Raw genomic sequence first — 21,146 nt, forward strand, 5'->3', positions numbered from 1 at the left:
CCCGTTCTCACCATTCCCCGAAGGAGACTTTGCAAATAATTTTCCACTCACTGATCAAATCACTCTGGGATTCATCAGGGCATCACCTGGACAAACCAACAAAATCTCATGTCCTATACAAACTTCCATGTACTTAAGGTGTTCAGTCAACTAGCTACATAAGTTATACTTATGTACTAGTCAAAGTATACATTTGTACCCAATAAACATTTTTTGCTTTAGTCTCACACTTAGTCGAAATTTTAAAATATTAATTACCATCTATTTTCAGCACACTGCAGTAATGACATTCTTTTGTTCTTCCTCATGCAAAACCATTTTTAAAATTTGTACGTTTAGTCACTATCATTATACACTCTAGGCATTCCTAGATTACACCATCTCAATCTTTATCATCTATCTTTCTTTGTGATTTCATTTATGCCCCACCCCTCCTCCCTCTATCATTCTCATATGCAGCTTCATTCAGTGTTTTAACATAATTGTATTACAGTTAGGTAAATTGTGCTGTCCATTTCTGAGTTTTTATATTCAGTCCTGTTGCACAATCTGTATCCCTTCAGCTCCAATTACCCATATCTTACCCTATTTCTATCTCCTGATGGTCTCTGTTACCAAGGAAATATTTCAAGTTTATTCACTAATGTCAGCTCATATCAGTGAGACCATACAGTATCTGTCCTTTTGTTTCTGGCTAATCACACTCAACATAATGTCCTTAAGGTCCATTCATGTTGTTACATACTTCATAACTTTATTCTGTCTTACAGCTGCATAATATTCCATCTTATGTAGCTGCCACAGTTTGGTCAGCCAACTGTCTGTTGATGGACATTTTCGCTGTTTCCATCTCTTGGTAATTGTTAATAATGCTGCTATAAACATTGGTGTGTAAATGTCCATTTGTGTCCTTGGCCTCCTTTGAGTAGAGACAGCATATAGATGGGTCCTGTTTTTTAATCCATTCTGCCAGACTATGTTTTTTGATTGGATAGTTTAATCCATTAACATTCAGTGTTATTACTGCATGGGTAGTACTTTCTTCTACTATTTTACCTTCTGGATTTTATATGTCACATCTAATTTTCCTTCTTTTTACCTTTACTCATAGTCTTCCTTTCTACACTCTTCTCCACACCACTCTCTTCTGTCTTCGTATCTGTCTCTAGTGTTCCCTTCTTGCAGAGCTGGTCTTTTAGTCACAAATTCTCTCAGTGATTTTTTGTCCGAAAATGTTTTAATTTCTGCCTTGTTTTTGAAGGAGAATTTTGCTGGATATAGAATTCTTGGTTGGCAGTTTTTCTCTTTTAATAATTTAAATATATTATCCCACTGTCTTCTCGCCTCCATGGTTTCTGCTGAGAGATCTGCACATAGTCTTATCGGGCTTCCCTTGTATGTGATGGATTGCTTTTCTCTTGCTGCTTTCAAGATCCTCTCTTTCTCTTTGACCTCTGACATTCTGATTATTAAATGTCTTGGAGTATGTCTATTGGATCTATTCTCTTTGGGGTACGCTGCACTTCTTGGATCTGCAATTTTAAGTCTTTCATAAGAGTTGGGAAATTTTCAGTGATAATTTCCTCCATTAGTGTTTCTCCTCCTTTTCCCTTCTCTTCTCCTTCTGGGACACCCACAACATGTATATTCATGCTCTTCATATTGTATTTCAATTCCCTGAGTCCCTGCTCATATTTTTCCTTTTTTTTTCCTATAGTTTCTGTTTCTTGTCAGATTTCAGATACTCCGTCCTCCAGTTCAGAAATCCTATGTTCTGTCTCTCAAAATCTACCATTGTAGGTTTCCATTGTTTTTTCATCTCTTCTACTGTCTTTCATTTCCATAAGTTCTGTGATTTGTTTTTTTCAGACTTTCAGTTTCTTCTTTTTGTTCTTTCCTTGCCTTCTTTATATCCTCCCTCAATTCACTGATTTGGTTTTTGATGAGGTTTTCCATGTCTGTCCATACATTCTGAATTAATTGCTTCAGCTCCTGTATGTCATTTGAATTGTTGGTTTGTTCCTTTGACTGGACCATATCTTCAATTTTCCTAGTGTGATTTGTTAATTATTTCTGGCATCTAGGCATTTAATTACCTTAATTAGTTTATTCTTTTATCTAGGGTTTTCTTGCTGGATAAATTTGTTGTCTATCTGTACTTTGACATTCCGTTCAGCTTTATCTGGACCTTTAGCTTAAGTTTTGTTTAACAGAGGAGAAGTTTTCAGTTCTTGCTTTCTTGTTTCTTGCCCTGCTTGTGTGGTGCCTTTCCCCCACACACACTTAGGATAGTCTACTTAGATATTATAGACCCCAGCCATATTTTCCCAGACCAAACTGGCCTCCTATCAGGAGGAAACAGTCACCTGCGTCAGTTTTCCCTGAGCATGAGACCCAGCAGGTTGAAAGACTTTCCTGTGAAGTCTCTGCACTCTGTGTTTTTCCTAACCTGCCCAGTATGTGATGCTTATTTGCCTGCAGGTCCCACCAGCATAAGATGATGTGGTACCGTTAACGTTGGCAGACTCTCCCTGCTGGCGGCGTGGTGGAGACAGAGGAGAGGTTGTAGGCTGGTTTTAATGGCTTCAAATTACCAAGCCCTGATGTGTGAATTCCTTGATGGAGGGATTCCACCTGGGTGGGGTTTCACCCCTCCCCTGGGGAAGGTACAGGCTCCAGACAAGCCCCCAAAAGAGCTCACTTCTGCCTATGCCTGGGGCAGTTGCAGCCTGAAAAGTCCTGCCACTGTATCCAGAGGGAGTCAAGCCTTTGTAGATACACTGCCACAAAAACCTCTGTTTCTTTCTTTTTTTTTTTCCCCCCCTTTTTCTGTCACTCCTGCCCCCTTGGCACCAGGGCAAAAATGAGCAACCTCCGCTTTGATCAGGTTCACCTAAGCTGGGGGCCTATTTTTAGTAGTCAGAATTTGTTAATTAGTTCCACAATTGGTGTTTGATTGTGCCCAGTCCCTGCTGCTGGTAAAGTCCTTTCCTTTCCCCTCTGGGAAGCAGCCTGTGGGGGAGGGGCGCTGGCTGCCGCAGCTTTGGTAACTCATGGTTCTGGGGGGTGCTCACAGCAGGTCCAGCTGGTCCAGACTGGGGTAAGCTGTGTGTTTGGTCACTATCGTGGCTCCGGGAGCTGTTCTGTACTGCTTCTGGTTATTTAGTAGTTGTTCTGGAGGACGAACTAAAATGCGCACATTGTTAAGCCGCCATCTTGACCCAGAAGTCACACCGCAACATACCAACTTAAGCTCTTGATAGCAAAGGCAAGGAAGTGGGTCCTACTCTGAAAAGGATTTTTCTCTTTTGTTTTGGTGGCTGTGTTTCTACCGCTTCACTGCTCTTTACATACAGCTCAAAGCTTCTCAGGATCCACCTCCCCAGGCAAAGGCAGAAATAAGCTTGTTTGAGTGCTTGTCTGGAGCCTGTGCCTTCCCCAGGAGAGGGGCAGAGCCCAGCTCAGGTGGAATCCCTACCTCAAGGAGTTCAGACTCCATGGTCTGGAAAAGTGAAGCGATTATAACCAGCCTACAACCTCTCCTCTGTCTCCACCACACCAACAGCAGGGAGAATCTGCTGAAGTTAAAGGTACAGCATCACCTTATGCAAGTGGGACCTGCAGGGAGACAAGCGCCACATACCAGGCAGGATAGGAAAAATGGAGAGCCCAGAGGATTCATAGGGAAGCCTTTCAATCTGCTGGGTCTCACCCTCAGGGAAAACTAAGGCAGATGACTCTTTCTTCCTGACAGGAAGCCAGTTTGCTCTAGGAAAATCTGGCTGGGGTCTATAATACCTAAACAGACCCTTCTAAGGTGGTGAAAAAAAGGCACCATACAGGCAGGGCAAGAAACAGAAAACAAGAACTGAAAAATTCTAATCTGTTAAACAAAATCTAAGCTAGAGGTCCAGAATAAGATGAAGGGAATGTCAAAGAACAGATAGACAACAAAGTCATCCAGCAAAAAATTCTAGGTAAAAAAAGTGAAAACAATCTCCAGAATAAATTAATTAAGGTAACTAAATGCCTGGATGCCAGCAAAAAAATAACAACTCATACTAGGAAAATTGAGGATATGGCCCAGTCAAAGGAACAAACAAACAATTCAAATGAGATACAGTAGTTGAAACAATTAATTCAGAATGAAAAATCAAATCAGTGAACTGAGGGAGGATATAAAGGTGGCAAGGAATGAACAAAGAGAAGAAATCAAAAGTTTGGAACAAATTATAGAACTTATGGGAATGAAAGGGACAGTAGCAGAGATGGGAAAAAACAACGGAAACCTATAAGGTCAGACTTCAGGAAGCAGAAGACAGGACTAGTGAACTGGAGGACGGGACATCTAAAATTCAACAAGCAAAAGAAAATATAGGGAAAGAATGGAAAAATATGAGCAGGGACTCATGGAATTTAATGACACCATGAAGTGCACAAATATACATGTTGTGGGTGTCCCAGAAGGAGAAGAGAAGGGAAAAGGAGGAGAAAAATTAATGGAGGAAATTATCACTGAAAATTTTCCAACTCTTATGAAAGACTTAAAATTACAGATTCAACAAGTGCAACATACCCCAAACAGAATAACGCCAAACAGACATACTCCAAGACACTTAACTATTCAGAATGTCAGATGTCAAAGAGAAAGAGAATCTCAAGAGAAAAGCAATCCATCACATACAAGGGAAGCCCAATAAGACAATGCATAGATTTCTCAGCAGAAACCATGGAGCAAGAAGACAGTGGCACGATATATTTAAATTCCTAAAAGAGACAAACTGCCAACCAAGAATTCTATATCCAGCAAATCTGCGCTTCAAAAATGAAGGGGAAATTAAAACATTTTCAGGCAAAAAACCACTGAGAGTATTTGTGACCAAGAGACCGGCTCTGCAAGAAATACTGAAGGGAGCACTAAAGACAGAAACAAAAAGACAGGAGAGAAAGGTGTAGAGAAGAGTGTAGAAATGAAGATTATCAGTAAAGGTAAAAAGAAAGAAAATTAGATATGACATATAAAAATCCCAAAGGCAAAATGGTAGGAAAAAATACTGCCCATACAGTAATAACACTAAATTTCAATGGACGAAACGCCTCAATCAAAAGACATAGACTGGCAGAATGGATTTAAAAACAGTACCCATCTACATGCTGTCTATAGGAAACACATCTTAGACCCAAGGATAAACATAGGCTGAAAGTGAAAGGTTGGGAAAAGACATTTCATGCAAATAACAATCAGATAAGAGCAAGAGTAGCTATACTAATATCAAACGAATTAGACTTCAAATGTAAAAAGTTAAAAGAAACAAAGGTCACTATGTAATAACAAAAGGAACAATTAAACAACAAGACATAATAATCATAAATATTTATGCACCAAGCCAGAATGCTCCAAAATACATGAGGAAAACACTGAAAATACTGAAAAGAGAAATAGACACATCTACCATAATAGCTAGAGATTTCAATCCCCCACTCTCATCAATGGACAGAACATCTAGACAGAGGATCAACAAAGAAACAGAGAAGTTGAATAATACAATAAATGAGTCAGACTTAACAGACATTTATGAACATTACACCCCACAACAGCAGGATAAACCTTTTTCTCAAGTGCTCATGGATCATTCTCAAGGACAGACCATATGCTGGGTCACAAAGCAAGTCTCAATAAATTTAAAAAGACTGAAATCATACAAAAAACTTACTCAGATCATAAAGGAATGCAACTGAAAATCAATAATAGGCAGAGTGCCAGAAAATTCACAAATATATGGAGGCTCAACAACACGCTCTTAAACAACCAGTGGGTCAAGAAAGAAATTACAAGAGAAATCAGTAAGTATCTCGAGGCAAATGAAAATGAAAATGTAACATATCAGAATTTATAGGGTACAGCAAAGGCAGTGCTAAGAGAGACATTTATTGTCCTAAATGTCTATATCAAAAAAGAAGAAAGGGCAAAAATCAAGGAATTAACTGTCCACTTGGAAGAAATAGAGAAAGAACAGCAAACTAACCCCAAAGCAAGCAAAAGGAAAGAAATAACAAAGATTAGAGCAGAAATAAATGAAATTGAGAACATAAAAACAATCAAGAAAACCAGAAGTTGGTTCTATGAGAAAATCAATAAGACTCATGGACCCTTAGCAAGATTCACAAAAAGAAGAAGAGAGAGGATGGAAATAAAATCAGAAATCAAAGAGGAGACATAACCACTGACCCACAGAAATAAAGGAAGTAATGAGAGGATATTAAACAATTTTATGCTAATGAACTCAACAATGTAGATGAAATGGACAACTTTCTAGAAAGGCATGAACAATCAACACTGACTTGAGAAGAAATACACGCCCTCAACAAACCAATCACAAGTAAAGAAATTGAATCAGTCATTAAGAAGCTCCCCAGAAAGAAAAATCCAGGATCAGATGGCTTCACATGTGAATTCGACCAAACATTGCACAAAGAATTAGTACCAATCTGCTCAAACTCTTCAAAAACACTAAAGAGGAGGGAAAGCTACCTAACTTATTCTACAAAGCCAACATTACCCTCATACCAAAGCCAGACAAAGATTTTACAAAGAAAGAAAACTAAAGACCAATCTCTCACTAATACAAATGCAAAAATCCTCAACAAAATTCTTGCAAATTGAATCCAACAGTACAGTAAAAGAATTATACACCATGTCTAAGTAGGATTCATCCCAGGTATGCAAGGATGGTTCAACATAAGAAAATCAATTAATGTAATACACCATATCAACAAATCAAAACAGAAAATCCACATGATCATCTCGATTGATGCAGAATAGGCATTTGACAAAATTCAACATCCTTTCTTGCTGAAAACACATCAAAGGATAGGAATAGAAAGGAACTTACTCAAAATGATAAACGGAATATATGAAAAACCCACAGCTAACATTATCCTCAAAGGAGAAAAACTGAAAACTTTCCCCAAGATCAGGAACAACACAAAGATGTCCACTATCACTATTTGTATTCAACATTTTGTTGGAAGTTCTAGCCAGAGCAATTAGATAAGAAAAGGAAATACAAAGCATCAAAATTGGAAAGGAAAAAGAATAACTCTCACTGTTTGCAGGTGATATGATACTATATGTCGAAAACCCCAAAATATCCACAGCAAAAGTACTAGAGCTAATAAATAAGTATAGCAAAGTGGCAGGTTACAAGATCAACACTCAAAAATCTGTAGTGTTTCTATACACTAGTAATGAATAATTTGTAGGGGAAATCATGAAAAAAATTCCACTTAAAATTGCAACCAAAAAAATAACTTATTTAGGGATAAATTTAACTAAAGAGACAAAAGTCCTATACAGAGAAAACTATAAGAAATTGTTAAAAGAAATCACAGAAGACCTAAATAAATGGAAGGGCATACCGTGTTCATGGATTGGAAGACTAAATATATTTAAGATGTCAATTCTACCTAAACTGACTCACAGATTCAATGCAATATCAACTAAAATTCCAAAAACTTACTTTTCAGAAATAGAAAAACCAATAACCAAATTTATGTGGAAGGGCAAGGTGCCACGTATAACTAAAAGTATCCTGACAAACAAAAATGAAGTTGGAGGTCTCATGCTACCTGACTTTAAGGTGTATTATGTAGCTACAATGGTCAAAACAGCATGGTACTGGCATAAGGATAGATATACTAACCAATGGAATCGAATTGTCTCTCATCTACGGACAATTCACCTTTGATAAGGCAGTCAAGCCAACTCACCTGGGACAGAACAGTCTCTTCAATAAATGGTGCCTATAGAACTGGATATCTACATGCAAAAGAATAAAAAGAGGATCCATATCTCACACCCTATAGAAAAATTAACTCAAAATGGATCAAGGGTCTTAACATTAGATGTAAGACCATAAAACTGTCAGAAGAAAATGTAGGGAAATATCTTATGGATCTTACAATAGGAGGTGGTTTCCTATACTTTACACCCAAAGCATTGCAGAAACAAAGAAATAAATGGGAAGTCTTCAAAATTAAACACTTTTGTGCATGAAAGAACTTCATCAACAAAGTAAAAAGCCTACACAGTGGAAACGATGTATCAGATAAAGGTCTAGTATCTGGAATATATAAAGAGATTGCTCAACTCAACAACAAAAAGACAGACAACCCAATTACAAAATGGGCAAAAGAAATGAACAGACACTTTTCACAAGAGGAAATACAAATGGTCAAAAGGTACATGCAAAGATGCTCCACTTCTCTGGCTATTAGGGAAATGCAAATCAGAACCACAATGAGATATCACCTCACACCCACCAGAATGGCCATTATCAATAAAACAGAAACGACAAGTGCTGGAGAAGATGTGGAGAAAGAGGCACACTTATCCACTGTTGGTGGGAATGTCAAATGCTACAACCACCGTGGAAGGCAGTTTGGCATTTCCTCAGGAAGCTAAATGCAGAATTGCCACATAACCCAGAAATACCATTGCTAGGTATCTACTCAGAGGGCTTGAGGGCAAAGACACAAACGGACATTTGCACACCAATGTTTATAGCAGCATTCTTTACAATTGCCAAGAGACGGAAATAGCCAAAATGTCCATCAACAGACGAGTGGCTTAACAAGCTGTGGTATTATGCAGCTGTAAAACAGAATAAAGCTATGAAGTATGTAACAACATGGATGGACCTTAAGGACATTATGCTGAGTGAGATTTGCCAGAAACAAAAGGACAAACACTGTATGGTCTCACTGATATGAACTGATATTAGTGAATGAACGTGGATAATTACAGTTAAGAATAGAGGTCATCAGGAAATAGAAATAGGGTAGATGTTGGGTAACTGAAACCAAAGGGATAGAGATTGGGCAACAGAACTGACTGTAAAAATTCATAAATGGATGGCACAATACTACCTAATTGTAATACAATAATGTTAGAACACTGAATGAAGCTGAATGTGAGAATGATAGAGGGAAGAGGCCTGTGGGCACAAATAAAATCAGAAGGAAAAATATACGATAAAGACTAAGATGGTATAATCTAGGAATGCCTGGAGTGTATAATGACAGTGACTAAATGTACAAATTAAAAAATGTTTTGCATGAGGAAGAACAAAGGAATGTCAATACTGCAGGGTGTTGAAAATAGATGGTAATTCATATTTTAAAACTTTAACTTATATGTGAGACTAAAGCAAAAAAATGTTTATTTGTTACAAAGTTTATACTGTGACTAGTGCAGTTCCTACTATAACTTATGTGGACAGCGTAACTGAACAGTGTAAGTAGATGGAACCTTGAGTAGGGCATGAGATTTTGTAGGTTTGTCCACAGTGATGCCTCAATAAATCCCAGAGGATTTGAACAGTGAATAAAAAAGCATTTGCAAAGTCCCCTTGGGGGAATGGTGAGAAAGTGGGAAAATTCAACTTACCCAAATGGAGAATTTTTGATATTCTCACAAGCAGTGGGGACAATCAAAGCAACAGGCTAAGCCCCCAATCTTGGGGACTGTTCATATGAAACTTAACCCCACAAAGGAGAGGCTGAACCTACTTAAAATTAGGCCTAAAAGTCACCCCAAGAGACCTCTTTTGTTGCTCAGATGCGGCCTCTCTCTCTCAGGCAGCATGACAAGCAAACACACTGCACTCCCCTTCTCTACGTGGGACATGGTTCCCATGGCTGTGGACCTTCCTGGCAACTTGGGACAGAAATCCCAGAATGAGTTGGGATTCAGTATCAAGGGATTGAGAAAACCTTCTCAACCAAAAGGGGGAAGAGCGAAATGAGACAAAATAAAGTGTCAGTGGCTAAGAGTTTCCAAATAGAGTCTAGAGGTTATCTTGGAGGTTATTCTCACGCATTAAATAGATATCACCTGTTTAGTTAAGGTGTGACAGAGAGGCTGGAGGGAACTGCCTGAAAATGTGGAGCTGTGCTCCAGTAGCCATGTTTCTTGAAGATGATTTGTATAATGATAAAGCTTTCACAGTGTGACTGATTGTGAAAATCTTGTGTCTGATGTTTCTTTTATCTACCTTATGGACAGGTGAGTAAAACATAGGGTTAAAAATAAATAAATAACAGGGGGAACAAATGTTAAAATAAATTTAGTAGACTGAAATACGAGTGATCAATGAAAGGGAGGGGTAAGGGGTATGGTATGTATGAATTTTTTTGTTTTCTTTTTATTTCTTATTCTGAATTGATGCAGATGTTCTAAGAAATGATCATGATGATGAATATACAACTATGTGTTGAAAAAAATAAATAAAAAAGATTAGTTAGCTTAAACGTCATTTCTTTATAATCCTAGGAAAATGGCTTATGCTGCTGCCTAGGGCCCTTCTCACTCAAAATTAATACTTCTGTTAATAAAGCAGCAGTGAAGAGACCTTGACATTCTCCAAGGATTATGAAAACTCAAGGGCAGGAAGTCAAGACAAAAACAATGGTAATATTAATTTGAAGGTGGACATGATGGATTAGAGGTATACTGTAAGTTAAAAAGCATCTACCATTTATAAACAAGAGCCTACTATGAACAGTGAGGTAGATTAAGGAGGGAGCCCAAATTCCTATATCTAGTAAGACAGACACATCTACACAACTGGAAAAGAAAGATGAAGGCTGAGCTACTATGTTCCAACAATGGGCAAGAGGTACCAGCTAAAAAGGGAACCTGTTACTCTACTCCAGATTGTGTAAAGATCATAATCCTTTTTTAACTGGAAAGGAAACCATAACAGTTTCCTCTGTTGTTTGATTTCTTATCAACCATTTGCCCCATTATATTTAGTGTACCTAAGGTCAATGGTTTAGCAGTAAAAGAATCACGCATATTTTTCCAAACCAAATGGCTAACTGTATATTTTGATCAACATCAAATAACGATGCGAGTAGGAAGACTAAATTGTGGTTTTTTGAAAATACCCCTATTTTTATTAATGCTGTATTTATTCAATCAACTTTTTTTTTTTTTTTTTTTTTTTTTTTTTGCATGAGCAGGAACCGATCGAACCTGGGTCTCCAGCATAGCAGGCGAGAACTCTGCCTGCTGAGCCACTGTGGCCCGCCCTCAATCAACTTCATGTTACTTTGCTCTAGCAAATAAATTTGCTCTCTCACTCTTTATTAAAAAAGAAATCTGAATATCTCATTTGATTAGATAGCTTAGATGTCTATTTCTTTCATTATTATGGTTTTATAACTTTGTTATTAAGGCTTTATAACTTTTATCATTAATGCTTTATATTTTTGAAAAAAATTCACCTTGTATACTTTTCCCTTCTAGTCAAATAACTCATGGTTTAAAACTCTTACTGTTAACAGTACTAATAAACCATAGAAAGTTCTAAGTAGAATGGACCTTAGAGTTAATTCCCACACTTCTCAAACACAGGCAGGGAGTGTAAATGATGTGCCCAAAATCAAGGAGTCAGTTTGTGAAGAAGGTGGGATCACAGCCGATAGGACAACAACTGCTACGTTCTTCCCATTATATTGTGGTCCACAAGTCTATTTCAGAAGCTGGAGGGCAACAGATCATTTCAAGCAAAGAAGTGGAATTTGCATCAGTATATTCTGAGCTTTCGGAAAATACCGTTTGTTACCATGGAGACTCTGACATGTCTTTTACCCATGGACACATTTCTTGAACAGTGCTGACAGCCAGAAATCAAAAGTGGGACAGTACCTGTCATATTTGGTTGTAATATTTTGATGACATTACTGACACCAGCTGAGAGAGAATGAGAGTAAAAATTCCTAAGAGATGCAGCACTAGCTTCCAAATGAATCTGTACTGTCTCTGTGGAGGAAGGAGAAATAAATGTCAAGTCTCTCAAGCAGCACTATCCAACCAAATGTTCTGCAATGATGAAAATATTCTAGAGCTGCGCTGTCACAGACCTGTAAGGACTTTCGATTAACGACAACTTGAAAGTGGCTAGTACAACTAAGGGACTGAATTTTAGATTTTACTTAATCGTAAATAATTTATATTTAAACTTTAGTTGCCACCTGCCACAGGTGCTGTTAAACCTGACTGCACAGTTATGAATACATGCATGACTCACATATCTGGACAGACCACCACATGTGTCACTTAATAATAAACACATTCACCAGCTTATCTACAAGTTCTCATAGAGTAGAAAGGCTCAAATTACTTTCTACTCTACTAATTAAACTCAATTACTTTAGTCAAAAATTTCTACCAACAAATTCCATGTCCTTTACCTCTACAGTGTAAATAATGTTGTTGTTGTTTTATTCCTCTTAGAATGAAAAGAAGTACAAAGAGAGTAAGAGAGTTAACTTGGAGAACTGAAACTAAATAAGATTAAAATCAAATGCATTTTTTAGGGAAACTGAATTTACCAAAAGCAATGCCTTACCCAGACAGAATGGTTACATAGCACAGCGGCATCACAGCAAAAAAAGCAGATGTTCAAAAAATAAAACGTAACATTGATACAGTACATTTCCCTTTTGGATTTGATAGAAAGATGGACAGACCCTAAAATGCAAAGGATTATGAAGTTTTTCTTGTGACACATTATTAAAGGCAGACTTGTTCTTTGATTTTTTTTTTTAAACAGTAACACTAGGTCACAAATTCCTGGCTAGGAGAGCTCTTAGATGCAATTTAATGGTGTGATCAGGGAATAAAGATGCTGAAGCACTAAAACAGTTAAATGCACATGAATCCCTGATTATACAAATTAAGCTTTTCTACTCACCAAGCCCCTGTGGTATATTCTTGGCTAAATGATAAAGCCATTTAACTCTAAGCATCCAATCCTGATTGTTTGCTCTTTCTATGAGCAATTTAACAGCCATGGTCAGAACATCTGGTTCATCAATCCAATGAGTACGCACTTCAACTGCACTGAATTTCAGGTTCTCAGGGTTGGAGGACTGCATAATTTTCTCCAAGTCTTGCAAGGTAAGAGGCTGAATCCTGAAATTCAGTGGAATGGGCAAAGTTAATACTAAAATAATCTTTTAGTCTGCATTTGAAGGAAGTAAGAAGATTATCCTATTATATTGGATCAAAGAGGTAATGTGGAAAAGATAAGTACCCCCCACCAAGGAAGGTAATTAAATTAACCACAAACCTAATCAGTAATAAATACAGAGTGACACCACAACAAACAGTAGAAATAACAGAGTTGGATAATAAAGGAACACATAACATTCTGGTTGAATGTGTTGATCGTGGCCACTACCAGCAAAGACAAACACCAGTCAAGGTGACAAAGAGACACACAAGCTCAAACCTCCACTGACCTTGCCCAGATGCTAGTTTTCATGCTCAGTCTATTGAGGCAATATGCCAAGATCTGTCCATCACTTCGGACTACAGAGAGGTGAGAATCTTCAGTAGTGAAGAGAACTGAGGGCAGAGAGTCTGGCCACAGTCCTAAGGCAAGAAGGGAGTGACCCCAGATTTCATGTGCTCGCAGAGAAGATATGTGTTTCTCCAGTAAAGCCTGCACAAGCTGGCAAGAGATAAAAACACATGGTATACAGGCATCAAAATCTAAGCGCTATTACCAAAAAATAGCAGACAGAGTATCAATAATTTTCTGGGTCCTATGTGTTCATCTCGCAGTAACCCTCAGGTACATTTTTCATTATCAAATGCTACATGTTCCACTTTTTATAACGCTAGGTTAAGTATTAAAGAAGAAATATTTACATGTAAGCTATTTCTGGATACTAGGTCTGTATTACAGCAAACTTGCTGTGCTTGGCTGTGAGGCCATTAAAGTTGCCACCTGTAGAAATATTTTCTTCCTACTCAACATTGCAGAGTTTTACCCCCCAGATAGTGGTTTGAACACTTCATAGTACCTTCCGGTTTGCTGGTGAATGCTGTGAGCAGACATAGATTTCCCAGCATGCTTCAGAAAAGGCTCTACCTAAACTTAACCCTCGCTGCAGGTACTGGACAATGAGTAAAGCTGTCTGAATTAGAGTTGACACAGAAGATGTTGGAGAACCTATAAAGAAAAAGAGAATATTGCAATAAACTCTGTTAAATCACTAATGAAAATCACTAAGTTCCATCCTCAAATCAGACCTCTTTCCATTCAATCCACCCAGATTTTAATTTTAGAAATCTTACAAAAAGTACTCTAGGGTCTCCCTAAGGTACAATGGACTTGCGGGAATTTTATTATTTCCCTTCCATCTCCCTCTTTCCTTCCTTTTCTGTATGTAGCATATTGCGGGGAAGTGACCAGATGACTTTTTAGAAAGTGTGGTAAACTGTGGGCATGTATATCCTTAGTCTATATCCTTTGCTACAGATGCTGAAGGTGGTAAAATGAACATGACCTCACAAAGGACCACGGGCTTTGAAATCCAAAAGACCTAGTTTTAAATCCCAGTTGTCACAATTGACTGTCTTTGACAAATTACGCAACCTCTCAGTATTATCTGTAAAATGGAAATACGGGCCTTGCAGAACAGATGTAAGGAATAAGTAAGAAACTAGCATTGTACCTACACCCAGTAGTTACTCAATAAATAGCACAATTATTATTATTGCTGTTTCTTATATATTTGAACATTTAGAAGAAGTCACACACTTGTCTGTTTTAAACAACTCAAAGTTCTTTCTTTATTTCAACTTCAAGAGGCTCAGAGAGGATCCTGGCAAACTTCATGAATCTCAGTGCGCACTGTTTCCCTAAATGTGGGCCTCTGAGCACATGCTTCAGAACTACCTAAGGAGTTTCCTTAAAGCATTCATTGCTGCAGCTCACTCAGACCTGTTGAATCCAATCTCCTGAGGAGTAACTGGATATCTACATTTTTAACAGATTTTCCTGGTAATTTCTATTTTAATGTACACTATACATAAGAACCTCTGTACCAGCACTCAAATGGAATAATACGCATTTCTATAGCATTAAAATTCTGCAGAAGCACAGAAGTGACTAAAGCTCTTTACCTATAACAGAATCTCGGGTCTCTCTGTGTAGAGCCAAGAGGGTGTCACACACGCTATCCCCCACCAATCCAAAACTGTGCAGTAGAACTTTCAAATCTAGGTCATCTGGGATGTTTCCATCCGCTTCTCCTGAAATGTAGATTTCAAGTCCACGATTCCTCATAGCTCGGGATATTTCCCCATGAACAGGATCCATTGACAGAAAAAGCCTAATAACAACAGTTCAAAGTAAATAAATTAAAATCGCAATACAACCAATGGTGATGGTAAGGAACCATCGGTGAAGGCAAATTGGTAGCTCATCCTTGAGGAGTTTATCAAGATACCACTAATGCAAAGCGTTCTGTCTTCATGTCTGTTCTATTTGTCTGAGCCTACTTCCCAAGGAACTATGTATTGTATATCAAATGCAACTTTAACACTATCTGAGAACTTTCAAAATCTTAAAAAGTCTTACTCTCAGATATTCCCCAGATAATGTACTGCTAATTAACTCATCATTCTAATTCACCTAGAGAGCAAAACAGAGAGTTGTGCATTATCCTGAAACAATTAGGTTCATTTATCTAATGCCCATCAACATCTCTACCTGGCTGGCATCTCAAGATTTATGTCCAAAATTGAACTGCTGTTTTCCTGCTGGCCCTCCCTACGCACCAAGCCTGCTACTTTTGCCAGTCTTTCCTTTCTTGATGAATGGCATACCCATTCAAAATGTCCTCACACCAAAAATTTAGATGTCATTCTTTCTCCCTCTTTTCCTCACCCCTCAAGTCCAAGGCACTATGCTACTATCCTGTCTAAGCCATCGTTACCTCTTGCCTGACAAGCAAAAGGCCTGTAATTGGTCTCCCTGCTTCTAACCTTCACCACCACCCCAAGATACTATCCCATAAAGTTTTTAGAGAAGCTTTGGTTGTCCCATGGAATTTTCTCTGACAGCAACCACATGTGACTACTGAGCACTTAAAATATGTCTACTGTAACTAAGTAACTGAATTTTAATTTAATTTGAATTCAAATAGGCATATTTAAATGGCAAATGACTACTGTATTAAACAGTACTGTTCTAGGTTAATTTTTAAAACCTCAAATTAGCTCACATCAATTTCCTTGGTCAAAAAAACCCTTCTGTGACTTGTCACACCCAGAATAATGTGACCTCTTCTGAAGGTTCTTCCCTGTTCCCCAAATCTGAAATACACCCCATCAAACACTTTCTATCTCAATTGCTAGACAGTTTTCAAAAAAAACCAACCATACTTTGCAATTACCTTATTCATGAATTTGTTTCTCATCTGCTCCTCTCTCTAAAACATAACAAGCCCTGTGTACAGAGGGGCCTCACCTCTCTTGTTTATTACTGTCCCCCAAAGTCTGGCAGTGTCCGGTAACTAGAAGATCTTCAACAAATATTTGTTAAACGAATCAATGAATGGGTGTATAAATACAAAATATAAAGAGGTCCTACTGAGTATCCTTCTTCATCAAGTTTGTCAGATTATTAGGCAGCAACTTATGAGGCATAAATACCTGAAATTGGGATTTGGTGTTATCGTGGGAGTAGATCCATCTATCATTCCTCGCTCGCTAACAGTGAGGACACCTCCAGGTTCAAGCAAAGCATTCAAACGATCCAGCACTGATGGGCTGCAGAAAGAGAATTCAAAGGTGGACAAGCTGGCCTGCTGTATGACCTCTGCTTTCCCCACATGGGCCTCCTACCTCTCCTGACCCTTGTCTTTCTCTGAGCATACGTAAATCCCCCATACAGAACTGCGATCTCTTTCAGGAGCAGATTCCCTGTTGATTCTCATTTCACTCCACAACACACACAGTACACAGCTTCAATACCATGAATACACAAAATATTTGTTTAATAAATACATGAAAATGAAGAAAATCATAGATAGCTCCCCTGATTCATGCCTCCTTTCTCTCTCCTCTTTCTCCTCCACAACCTCCTATCCCAAACATTTTCAATTCTATTAAAAGGTAACTGGATTCCAATTAGGAAGGAATGGCCCTAATTAGACATGTGGTAGCTTCTCTTATGCTAGCTGTATATGTTCAGTTGTTTCATATTTGCCCTTCTGCTGTTTTAGGATCAAAAATGAAACATCATCATTGATGCACATTTACTAAATGACCTGTGTCAGATCCTCTGCTTCAAAAATGTGCAAGTAAGAATGACCCTAAAGGGAAAAAAAAAAAAAAAAGAAAGTATGACATTAACAACAGAAAGATTTCAAACTGAAGTGGCAGTAGTTAAATAATAAAAAAGGCCTAATTTAAAGGATATTGCTTGGAGAGTAATCCAATTTTGCCAGCCTTCAGTTCAGCTCAAAACTGTCATCCAGAATTGAAATGTGGTAGCTAACTACTACAATTCAATCCAAGAAAATGCTAGAGAATATGGCTGAAGATGGGTTTCCAGCTAATAAAAACAGTGGATTAAAAATACCACTGCTTCCACCTGAAGCACTGCCCCAGCATATCTCAATTTTCATCAGGCTCCCTCGTAATTGGACATCAGGTTCTCACTTGCAGAAGTTAACGTTATCCATCAGAAGCCAGTCTCCAGACTTCAAGGCCCGGACCAACATGCTGTCGACCCACTCAAATGTGCCATGACTGCGGCCACTGGCAGACTGTATAAGCTTCAAACCAAAGCTTCGGAACTCTTCCACCAGTTTGGCAAACTCTGAAATATCAAAGGCAAGAACTGCAGTCCACAGTTTTTAATTTCAAATCAGGGCATTCAAAAATTAAGAGTTTACTGAAGGAAAACTGGAAACTTTTGACCCCCACCTTTTTTTTTTAAGTTTCATAATAAAACAGAGAATTTTTTGCTTTTGATTAAAAACAGGTAAGACTTTAAGGTTTGGCAACAGAAAATACTTCTTAATGGTTTCTTGAACTTAAGGTAATGGAGAAGGTAAATAATTTTCCTGTGAAATTTGTATTTCTCAAATGGCAAGGTGAGGGGTTTCCCACCTAGTATTGCATTTATACTACATGAAAACGAAATCAATGCTATTAAACTGGGATCCCTCCTTTAAAATGAAGATATCAGATTATTGTAATAATTAATAACCAGCACTACACTAACTAGAAAGCACTATTTGAATAGTGCTTGGTAGTTTATATAGCTCTTCCCACAAGTATTTCAATTGATCTTTTTGTTGGAAATTGTTTTATGACCCTTTTTCATATCACAAAGCATGATATATTGGACTCATGCTTTCATTTATGAAAGTAGTACAGTTCAGACTTAACCTCTCACTGTTAACAATTTTTGTTTAACAACTGCTTTCAGACATTCAACAGGCACCACAGGACTAAAAGTCCTGAAGGAACAGAAACAAACAAGGTGAAGCCCTGAATTTCTACCTGGAAGCCATTTCTGAGCCACAGAACAAGGAAAGGACCAAACAGATTCCAGAGGTCTCACTGAATTGTGGAGAGAGACTGCAACGCAGGATGAGGTAACCAGAATAAAGGGCAGAGTCCTGGAAAGGAGGGAGCTACACAGAGAAAGTGCCAAAATCTAGATAAGGGCATCAGGAGTCTCTGACCAAATAACAACCCGCATCTGCACATAAACGGTGAAGTTCCCTGAGGATGACCAAAAAAACTTCCAAGAAAATTATTTGATTACTAAGGAACATAAACTGACCGATTCCTGGAGCTTACACAGAGTTGGGAATCATCCCTATTCCACCAGCCAGAGTGAAGAAATCCCAGTGGGTACAGGAGGGCATTCAGCTTAAAAGCAATTTGAAAAGACCAAAATGATGGCATGAACAACTTAACTGCCTACCAAAGTCCAAAAGCCAATATGCAGCACTCAGCAACTTAATAAAAATTACCGGACATTCAAAGAAGCAAGGAAACATAACTCATAAGAGAAAAAGTAGTCAATAGAACAAACCCAGAAATGAGAGAGCTGATGAAATTAGGAGGCAAAAATATTAACACAGCTATTCAAATATGCTCAATACATCAAGGATACAAGAAAATGAGCATTAAAAAACTAGAATATACTTTAAAAGTCATACTTTCATGCTCACTATAAGAACATGGGAAGATACAGTGAAAAGATAAAAGACTTGCTTACTCCAAAAATAAAAAAGTAGTAGGCAAATTGTTTTATACTCAGCTTTTTACACTCTGTTAATAGCTCTAAGAAATTAATTTAGAATATGAAACAGTCACTCCAAAATAAAAAGTAGTTTAAGAACATGCTATGAGAATTCATCACAGGTATTTTCAACCAGCTTATAAACGAAATATATACTCACTAGATTCAGGGATTTGAAATCAGAGAGGCTTGGATTAAAAACCTGATCCAACCACTTGGGCAGATTATTAAACCACCATGGGTATCCATTTCCTCATCTATGAAATGGAGATAATCCTTCCTGCAATGTAGTGTTGTTATGAGGATTAAAAGTAAATATTTTAAACTTCACCTACTCTATATGAGGCCAAAGAAAGTTTTATTTTGTCCAGAACCTACATTTCTGTAGCACATAATCTTACTCAACCTGTCTGGATAGATCATTTAAACAACCCCAAACAGTCAGCCCAGAATGGGAATGAGGGCCTTTAATCTTGTGAAGTGTAATGTAATGCCCCCAGATACATCCAGAGTATGTTAAGCAGATAATCAAAAATATCACCAAAGTCCCTTGACAGATGGGAGAAAAAATATGCAACTATTAAAAACTTTACCACCAGGGAAACCTCTGATACTGTACGAAACATTAGGAACATCCAAGTCAAGAGACCAGGCCCTAGATCTTAAGGCTTGCTCTTGTGAAGCTTTGTTATGTAGCGGGAGAAGCTTAGCCTACCTATAGTTATACCTAAGAGTTACTTCTGGAGGACCTCTTTTGTTGCTCAGATGTGATCTCACTCTCCAAGCCCAATTCTGCATGTGAAATTATTACCTTCTTCCCCTATGTGTAACATGACATCCAATGGTGATTGTCTCCCTGGCAGCATGGGAGACGACTCCCAGGAATGAACCTGACCCTGGTATCTTGAGAACAGCAATGCCAAACTGAACAGGGGGAAAAGAAGTATAACAAATTAAGGTATCAGTGGTTTAGAGAGTTCAAATAGGGTCAAGAAGCTACTTTGGAGGTCACTCTGATGCAAACGAGTTAGACATTGCTACTTATCATAGCTTGCCAAAACCATTCCTGCCAATCCTAAAGAACACCTAGGGCATTATATAAGATTCTACTAAGGTTCTGTGCACTTTCCAGTAACCTAAAACCTCTAGATAAGTCCTGAAATGCAGAGGGGCCAGCCTCTCTAGAACATTAGCTAGTTTCATCCCCCTATCCCATAATACTGACCGCCCCTTCCAACATGAAAAAGTTAGAATGGCCATAGCCCAAATACCCCCTAAAGATCAAGAGAAAGATCAAAGGATAAAGTGGAATTATACAGTGAAGATAGGGCTTAATAAATATTTATTTATTTAATAAAGAAATACCATGATTGCTGAATCTTGGTATTTCTTTTAGTCTTCAGTGTCTTGGAGCAGCTAGAAGTAAAAACCTAAAATTGTGGCATTATAATCCATACCAAACTCTGAAGTCTGTTTTCCAACTAATTGTTGCAGCATGCTTTGAAATTTATTTTTCAAAAAAAAAAAAAACCTTTTGTGTTATTTTTCACAATTGAAAAAAAATAGATTAAATATTTGGTATAGTCTACCACTCAGGAATTCATAGCTCAGTGGCAAATTTTACAATATCCATACTTTAAAAATGTATGGGATGTGGCTCGAGCTGGAGGCATGCAGGGCTAGGGATGCTGCACACCTAGGACTCAAGCAGCTGAGGTGGTGAATGACAGCTCTTCAAGTCTGGCCTCCAATAAAACTACACTGCAAAAATTTGGAAAGAAGCAAAATGTAAAAAGCAAAAAAAGTGGAAGAGGAAGAAGGTAAAGAATTTGTGGTGGAAAAAGTATTGGACCGGCATACAATAAATGGAAAGGTGGAGTACTTTCTGAAGTAGAAGAGGTTTATAGACGCTGACATACTTTGGAGCCTTAAGAAAATTTAGATTGCCCAGAGTTAATTGAAACAGCTCTTAATTCTCAAAAAGCTGGTAAAGAAAAAGATGGTACAAAAAGAAAATTC

The 21,146-nt window shown here is 38.0% G+C and overlaps 1 protein-coding gene across 3 annotated transcripts in view; it reads right to left on the reverse strand.

Moving 5' to 3' along the window:
* MDN1 (midasin AAA ATPase 1) overlaps positions 1-21,146 on the reverse strand; it is a 204,551-nt gene that overhangs the window by 71,550 nt on the left and 111,855 nt on the right. For all 3 annotated transcript variants that reach the window (XM_077162407.1, XM_077162406.1, XM_077162405.1), the window contains 7 exons: positions 17,528-17,687; positions 16,517-16,633; positions 14,984-15,192; positions 13,879-14,027; positions 13,312-13,523; positions 12,762-12,982; positions 11,714-11,827 (listed from right to left, as the gene is read on the reverse strand). In XM_077162407.1, coding sequence (XP_077018522.1) covers positions 11,714-11,827; positions 12,762-12,982; positions 13,312-13,523; positions 13,879-14,027; positions 14,984-15,192; positions 16,517-16,633; positions 17,528-17,687 — 1,182 coding nt within the window. The remainder of the gene's footprint in view (positions 1-11,713; positions 11,828-12,761; positions 12,983-13,311; positions 13,524-13,878; positions 14,028-14,983; positions 15,193-16,516; positions 16,634-17,527; positions 17,688-21,146) is intronic.

The sequence above is a fragment of the Tamandua tetradactyla genome, chromosome 5 (assembly GCF_023851605.1).
Source record: "Tamandua tetradactyla isolate mTamTet1 chromosome 5, mTamTet1.pri, whole genome shotgun sequence".
Classification (NCBI taxonomy): Eukaryota; Metazoa; Chordata; class Mammalia; order Pilosa; family Myrmecophagidae; genus Tamandua; species Tamandua tetradactyla.